General features: G+C 31.8%; 1 protein-coding gene across 1 annotated transcript; it reads right to left on the bottom strand.

Annotated features, from left to right (window-relative positions):
• Positions 1 to 408: 408 nt before the first annotated feature.
• On the bottom strand, positions 409 to 1,260 carry LOC127135510 (kunitz type trypsin inhibitor 104-like). Its single transcript, XM_051062188.1, has one exon. The coding sequence runs from the start codon at positions 1,210 to 1,212 to the stop codon at positions 604 to 606; it is 609 nt and encodes a 202-aa protein (XP_050918145.1). The 5' UTR covers positions 1,213 to 1,260; the 3' UTR covers positions 409 to 603.
• Positions 1,261 to 9,273: the final 8,013 nt, after the last annotated feature.

Here is a 9,273-nt window from a genome sequence, read left to right as displayed (position 1 = left end):
CGTAAAATATTTAAACCAAGTCAAAAAAACGCAATCTATATCAAATTCAAGAAACTGCGGTGTAAAGCAAGTCAAGAAAACCATGACCTAAAAATAAATAAATAAAACCGGCGACTTATACCAAATTCAGAAAACCACGGCCTAACGCAAGTTTAAAAATTGTGACCTCTTCACCTATCTTTAAACATCAGTTATTTGAGTTTTGTGAGTTAAATTAAAAAATTCTGATGATAGAGAATAGGCAATGGCGTCGTAAACCCCACTTATGGTCAAACAGTTGCCATAACTTTTGGCCGTGGTTCTGGCAACATTCACAATGTGGCGTGAACTAAATAATGTTATAGTGAAATCATCATTAAGCACACATTTCTTTAGTGTTTGATTTAAAATAGGACTAATAAAATACACTGGATCCAACTTATTTATATTTAGTATAGAAAGTCTATACATATCCAAATGAGCCTTTATTCCATGACAGAATACATGTAACCCTTTCCTTCTTTCATGATATTAATTAAAATGAGCTACATGTTTCATATTTATTGAAAACAAGTGTATATACGTAAGCAAACCATAGAACTAACTTCACCATTCTACTAATAATCATTCTTTCTGGAACACAACAGGGAGTGCACCACCATCCAAGGCCAACAGAATCTTGCCATTCTCACGAATAACACCAACAGTCCCACATTCAAACTTACAACTGGGGCATACCTCTGCAGGGCACCATTGGATGTTATAGATACCTCTAGTTTGTGTTGGCACAATCCTAAAGAAGTTACCATATGATCCAACTGTACTGTCATCCCTTCCGGTTACAATCAGCCTCCTTCCACTCGTAGCATCTTTCTCACCCACTCTCCATGATGTTGACTGCGCGCAACTTGAGGAAGCTACGAATGTTACTCTCAAGTCTCGGTCAAGAAGCACGTCGTCCTCATCATCACGGGGTACGAAAGGTGTGAATACAACCGGCAAACCGTGTGCCAAGTCAGTGGTGACAAGACCAACTTGCAGAGGGCACGGTGCATTTCCAGTGATCAATGTAGAACCTCCTCCATTGCCTGTGATAGCAGGCCTGATGAAGTATTCTTCATCGTCCTCGACTGCGTCGCCACTTGTGTCTATCACAATTTGGGCTATTAATGTTGTGGCCATCAAAAGCCATACATGAGCAAGGATGACTGCGGTGAGGATTCTAGTTGACATTATGGATTAATCTTATAGGCTCACGCTGTAAGGTTATATAAAAGAGGACTTAGGCGTTTTGTGTTTCTGCTGTTGATTGCTAGGTAAGGTATTTATAGGACTAATCATGATACCATGCAACGAATAGAGTGATTGATAAATAAACAAAAGTCCAATTAAAAAACTTACATGAACAAATTAAATAATCAATATTTCCCGGGAATGGATGAATAAAATGTAAGCACTATATGTTACTTTGTTTTGATCGCACGATTTTGATAGGGTGGAAATGGTGAATTTATTCCTAGTTTAAATCGACCAATTAATGAAGTATACGTAGTTGCGTACACAAACCAATTTCTACAAGCATGCTAAAACACTTTTGTCTCTTTCATTGTTTTCCTTCTGTCACTAAATTAATAAATAATTAAACTAAATGTTGCATTTCTTGCATAGGTTTCTTAAAAGTATGATATATTATACAGGCATATACAGTTTGAATGACAATCCATCCCAACCCATCAAATTCTTGTATAACCTACTCAATTCTTTTGAATGGTAAAAAAGTCAAAATTTGTAATAAAATAAGTGTCATGACGCTAATAGAATATGTACTTGCTAAAATTAGATACGAGTGACAATCTCAGTGAATAGATTTTAAAGTTTGTTGTGAACAGAGAGCTAACTCACGTAAAAATGAGAAACTTTGTATATATGTATTTCTGTATTCGAGTTAGGTTGTCCACTCTCTACTCTAAAAATGAGAAACTTTGTATGTGTGCCGGTTTTCATAACGGACGTGTGACCGTAGTTATAAGATAGGTAACGTGCTAACTGTCACAACAGTTATATTAAAGAATCGTTGTGGTATGTGTAAGAGTTTTATTACAAAATATGTAACTACTTGTTTTTTCTGCCTCACATTAACCATATACAACCATTCAAATCAATTTTTGAGATTATAATCAGAAAAATTAAATTATTTTTGAAAAACAACTTAAACCGTCCAATATTTTTCAAATTGTATGCATCTTGTAATTCATGATTTCCTCATTAACCCATATAATTTTATTCAATCCAAAATTCTTCAAAGTAATGATGATGAATGAATGTCTTATAAGTCTTTCAAACAAAATTTGATTTCCTCTTTCTTTCTAGTTTATTTTGCAAACATCAAATTTTGTGTGAGAGACTCAGACTGACATCCATTTATCATTATTGTTTTGAAGAATTTAAGGCATTGCATCAAATTCTATGGGTTAAAGAGGAAATCACAGTTACAAGATGCATGCAATTTGATCAACATTGAATCGTCTAAGTTGTTTTTCAAGAATAATTTAATTTTTTTGATTATTGTCTCAAAATTCAATTTAAATTAATGCAAGTTCAATGAGGGGTTAGTGAAACAAAGAATCACATATGATATAACAAACTCACTAACAAAATTTATCAACAAAAACATCAATTAATTTACATAGATTGGGAGAACTTGATAACTAATTATTCCTGAAAGCTATGAAGAAGATAAAGTAGAAGGTAGAGTAGAAAACATGTGTTCACTATGATAATTTTATATGAAATTTTCATATAATATTTCCATAGCGAACACAAGTTCGCAGCTCTCTTATTAGATCCTTGTCCACACAACCAGTTTCATTAGTGATAAGTAAAAAACCATAACCACTTGGTAGTTGCACATGAAGAAACATTTATTATCAAACAACACAAAACAACATCAACAACAACATCAATAACATACAAAAACATTTATCAACATCATACATACCTTTAATTGAAAAAATTCGGGGAAAATTAAAACAAATCGTCATGTGAACCACACCCATAATATGCAAACTTGTAAAATGAAAGGATGATGAATCTGGGGAAAAAGGTGCAAACATGTATTAAATTTGAATTAATGTCATTCTAGGTCTATCACATAAGTATTCATCTTTCACTTCAGCTTCATTCTCTCTTGTAATTTTTTCTTCATAGCAACATAAATCAATTGAAATCCTACAAATATCATGAAAAAAATACCATCAAGACAAAAAATTATTAACATACATAACAATAACATCAAGACAAAAAACAACAATAACAACATGTGAAATTTGTCAACAACAACAACCAACGACAAAACACGTGAAATCGAAGTAAATAATATGAAAATAATATAAACTAACGTTTTCTACATTTATCAACAACAACAACAACAACATACAAAAAAAATCATAAACTCTTGAACAATAAGAAAATCATGTGAAACATAACAACAACATGTATGAAAACGAGAGAATAAGGAAGAAGAAGAATACTTTTATGTTTGAAGAACAAGATCGAGGAAATATTATAGAATAGAAAAGCTAATGATGAATAATAAGAGAGAAAATGTGTGTTAGAGTTATCCTGTGAGAGATAGGACGATATTATCAAGAAGTGAGGATTAATTCTCTTATATATGGGTAAACAATTTTACCACGGCTGTATTAAAGAACCGTGATGAAATGCAACGCCTTAACAATAGCTGACATTACCAACCATGGTGGTATTTATTTTAGTTTATATATAATTATTTTAATAAATATATATTATAAGGACAACACGCATTGTAACAAAAAAGTAGAAAATTGTTGAAGTTGAGACTCGAACCTTGTCACTCCATGAATGTATAATCACTATTAATTGTTTTGATCGTAATGCAATGTCTTTTCGTAAATATAAAAAAAACGCGGCCAAAATTTAGGTATTACCACAATTAAATATCAGAACGTTGTAATTTAGTGTTTTCAAGGGTATATTTTATAGTAGTGTTCTTTCTTTGTTTGATGAATATGCAATCCATGAAAGTATCACAACTCCTCCGTTATAGGCATTTCTAATTCACTTTGCATCATATTAGAAAACTCCTAGCACAAGGATTCATTAATAGTAGTAACCATCGAAATAAATTTGAGCAAGTAAAATGTCATGCTTGATTTTTTTAATAAAGAAAGTTGTCTAAAATATAAAATTGGGGGCTTGCAATTATTTTGAGTAAACGTTAGAAATTGAATAAAGTGATGGAAATTATCAGATTAAAAAACTATCATACCATATTTGAATCCCCTAAATCTCATGGCTGATGACCGTGTTTATTTGCTTTTAGATTAATTTCACATAATTACAATGAATTAACATAACTATTATACTCAATTCTTTAGTGTATAACACATTAAATTAAACTAAAACTCCATAATTCCTTAGGACAATTCGAAGTTAAATTAGACAAACTAATCATGTTAATTCCTAAGTCACAACTTATAATTGTTTATGCCTAGATAACTTACTAAGTGAAACAATTACTCTAGTTCATGTTTATGGATTTAGGGCCCGTAATCCTTACAAACCTAGAGTCACTCTATAAGTTCGTCAACACATAAAAAATTACACAAAAGATAACTTAATAGAATCTGCAATATCAATTTAAACAAATAATACAAAATAGGTCATATGTCTAGACATATCAAAATATGTTCATCTCATGAGACAAAATTAAAGTAAACTTATAGCTATTCATACTATTAGAATTCATAGCTAAGAGTTTAAAGGAATTATACATGAAACACATGGAGAAATCTGGTCTTAGGTGGAAAAAAAAACATTTGTTCTAAAGCTCAGTTGTCGTATTTCTTCGTCAAAATCCATACACACTAAGTCCCCCTCGTCAAATTTGTCAAATTCCTTTTTAAACACTTTAGAAAAATGTATAAATCGTGCTACGAACCATCCTTTCGTGCCACGATTTTCTATATTTGCTTTGGATCATGCCACAACTCATTTTCACTGAGGCACGATTTGTTGATTTTCTTACCTACGTGACACGATTCTAGCCACAAATTTTTCCAAGGGCTTAAACACTATTTTCTTCACAGAGCTCTTCAAAATTCTAGCTTTATTCTATTTATTCACTTTCTTCGTTATCTTCAAAATTCTCTTTAAAACTAGGACATATTACACGACAAATAGCAAAAAGCAAATGCAAATGCTCGATAAAATTAAATGATGACTATAAGTTATCACAATCCTAAATTTAAATTGTTGTTTGTCTTCAAGGAACTTCTCTATAAACTAAAAATTTTCAAAATAAAAAATATGCATAACCCTTATCAATGAACATCACGAATCTGTTATCTACGATCATCACTTTCACTCCCTTCTTCAATCCAGATATGTCTACAAAGTTCTTCCAACATTCAAATATACTCAATATGTGTCTCATATCACATTTTTCACTTGAATTGAACACGATGGTCACATAATCAACATACAAAAGTATTTTAATGTAGGATTTCAAAATTTCTAAAAAATTCAATCGAAGTCATACATAAATACACATTTTGATGGAATTTAAGGTTGTAATGGGACTTATGTCAGGGTAGAATTTTTTGGGATAGTATGCTCAAACATTTGAAGTTAAGTTTTTGCTTTCCTTAATTAATAATCATCCTTACATAACAACAATTCGCCTAATCAAAAGTACTAGAGAACAAACTATTGTTGATTTTTTCTATCACATTCTTTTTTTTTTAAAAAGCTAATTTAACTTCTTTTGTTTACTATATATCATTTTTTAACGAATTTCTATAGTATTCTAACTCCAAATTTAAAATATTTTTAATCCCAAGAACAACCTCAAACTTATTATTTTGCATTAATCAAGAAAAACTAAAATTTCTACATAACTTGAAAGAGTGTTGAAAGATAAATCTTTCAAGTCAAATAGGATACATATGAGGTTATGTCATCAAACAAAAGGCTAAGGAAAGAAAATTTTAGAAAATAAAAATTGTATGGACTCTCCTACATAAAAAAAAAAGTAAACAATGGATTATTTTACTATCCCTCTCATTCTTTAATTGTAAATTTACATTTAGAACTTCTGTAACAATCAACTTTTTTCTTTCATTCTTTTTCAGGTGATTTGTTTCATTTTTCTTTTTAAAGTTTCATTGATAAGGTAGCACATCATTAACTAAAAGAAACAAAAATAACAAACTCATTCATTAATTAAATCAACAGAAAGCTTACAAGTCAGGAGAGCATATAAGAACCAACTAATAACTAGGAATGTTGGTAAGTACATCAAAATATTAAAAATAAAACTATAAATAAAAGTAACTCAAATGATAATGAAATGCCTGAATAATTAGTTTGTTATCATGAAACGAATCAAATTTGTTCATGGTATCCATTAGTGCTTAATGTTCTTGCAACTGTCTGATGAATGTTTCCCAACTCATATTCTGCCAATCTTCAGCACCTCTGTTTTTCTCCAAGAAATTATTTTCCAGGTTTTGACGAGTGATAAATTTCTCCCGCATATTCGGAATTGGCATGTGGTGATGATACTCATCAAACTGCGCCTGAAACTGTGGACTGAAAGTAGGAGACTTTGCATTAAAATTGGTTGAGATGTCAGTTTCCCAACTAGCCATCCTAAATGATTCTCTTGGAGTAGGTGATATTGTTGATCCAAGAAATCTTAAGCTGGTGGTACTTCATGTTGGTAATGTTGTTGCTACTCATCCTCATAGCCCACTGCTTCTTCTAGTCGTCCTATAGGTACTGTATGCATCGTGAAGATAGCAACATAGTTAATGGGTAGCCTCAATTGAAGCAAGATGTCATTTACCTCACCTTGTACACTTCATTAATGATACAAAAATGCCCACAAGTCCTTTATTTAGCGTTAAGTTAACCATTGTTTTAATATTTTTGGCTATCAGGCGTCCTACATATATCTCATCATTCCTAAAAATAGATAACAACCCAAAGACCCTTGTAACTATAAATTCAAAAGTGTTAGAGGCGGCCTATAAAGTGGACACAAAGAAAGATGCCTAAGATTTTGGATTCGGGCACAAATCAGCGGTAGTCAGCTTGGTTGGGTTGTGACCAAACTTTATGATCCATTTTACTCCTGGATAGCATAGCTCATTCAAAATTTGGTCCAACTCATCATCAAATGGAATATTTCCAGGATGTCTTCTCCATTAGATGTCAGACTCATGTGGTGCTAGAAAACCCAACAACTTGTTAATTGCAGTACCACTATAATCTATGATTTACCTCTTACAAAAAAAAACTTACCAGCGCTTTATTGTGAGCATTTGCATAAAATTATAGCATAATGATTTTGTTGCTCTCTTTGATGAGATTGTTCATCCTCATCTAACCCATACGCCCAAACTCTTCAAGAAATTCAGGATTTTCATGGAAAGATTCAGTTTCAAATCTTCTTTCTTGAATAGTGAATATTTCTTGATGAGCAAAAATATTTCAACATGCTCTCTTAAGATAAGCTTATCAAAGAGGAAATGTGCGAGTGCAATATTGCTTGATGAGCCCACAGTTATCACATATTTAGTGGGTGGATCCATTGTTGTTACAACAATATCAGAGAAAAAACACACTAGCAGAGCTTTCCTAGGAGATGAGTAAGTGAAAGAATAAAATAAATATTTGAAGTGTAGTAAACAAAAGGGTTTGTGAGATGAATGGTACGAATTTCCTGCAAAAGTGTTATTTATAGGCAAAATTATCTTAAAATCATTCCACGATCCCTAAAAATGGTGCCATGATTTTACAACAATCAATCCAATGTCTCTTTGTAATGTTACTCTCCAACGTCTCTTCCTTCAAATCGTGCCACAACCACTTTAATCATGCCCCAGAATGATTAAAACCGTGCCACGATGGGGAAAAACTATGCCAGGCTGCACCCTTTTTTAACTTGGAAAGATTTTGGCTTCTAATTCTTTTTTCCTCCACTTCCCTTCTTCTATAGAATAAGCAAACATAAAAATGAAAAAAATACAACACATTGAAAACGAACGAAATTTTTTATTTTTACTTGTTGGGTTGCCTCCCATTAAAGCTTCTTTAATGTCACTAGCTTGATTGTTATGGCCATAAGGTTTTGATAATATCAAGGACACTTTTTGCGTCGAAGTCTACCTTTGACAAAGTTCTACAGCTTATACCTATTAACCCTGGACGTGGGTGCATATCCTAGGTCTGGAATCTCTACAACACCATTTGGAGACACTTTCTTGACTATAAAAGACTTTAGAGTTGTAAATATGGATCTATGTGCTTGTAGGTATATTCATGAAGTGATCTAATATGGTGAAGCATATGGATAGAAAGATACAAGTTAATCAGTAGCCGCTGAAGTTTGATGATGACATGGATTTAAGGCCTATTCTTGACGATGACATGGTTTTAATGATGACAACTCATGAAGCCGATCAAATGTTGTCGATAGCTCAAGTGGTCAAAGATGTACAAAATGGCTATTCAAGCTATTATGTGGAATCAAGCTAAACATTTCTCACAACTTGTATAAAATTTCAACTTTCAAATGATTGTAATGAACTTGGTAATATTTCAAGTCTCATTAAGAAGACTTGAAGCTTTAGAATGTGAAAGAGAGGAAGTGTAAAAGCATACCTGACCGTGTCCGTCTGAGTGATCAGTATATTATAAAGTCACTAGGGAATTTCATAGAGTATTATGGCTAAATCAAACACACACACACACAATATTGAAAAGACTCATTTTTCAATCAAAATCACTAAAAAATGTTTTTGGATCCTATACAATTTATTTGTGAAGTGTATATTTGATTAGGATACTTTTTTGCAACTATATTATCAATTAGATTATATGCCTAATCAATTAGATTATTTCTAATCGAGTCTAAAATCAATTATGACACTCTCTTAATGATTGGTAATGACTCTATATCTAAAACTTCCAAATTTGACCATATTAATTGATTATTTACACCACCTATCCAATTAGCCTAATTAATTAGGTCATTATTTTGGCCCATGAGTTATTTCAAATTTTACACATAACATTTTCCTATAAATAGAGAGATTATCTATCATCTTTCAACATCTTTAAAATGTGAAAAATATCACTTTTCAATTCTCTTCTCACCTCTCTAAGAGTGTTCTTGAGTCTCAATAAGGATTTTGTTCTAGGTGAGACTATTATTGAAAATTTACCAAGAGTAGATTTTTTGTCTTGTGT

Source organism: Lathyrus oleraceus, chromosome 4 (genome assembly GCF_024323335.1).
Source record: "Lathyrus oleraceus cultivar Zhongwan6 chromosome 4, CAAS_Psat_ZW6_1.0, whole genome shotgun sequence".
Lineage (NCBI taxonomy): Eukaryota > Viridiplantae > Streptophyta > Magnoliopsida > Fabales > Fabaceae > Lathyrus > Lathyrus oleraceus.
This window is presented reverse-complemented; position numbering and strand designations above follow the sequence as displayed.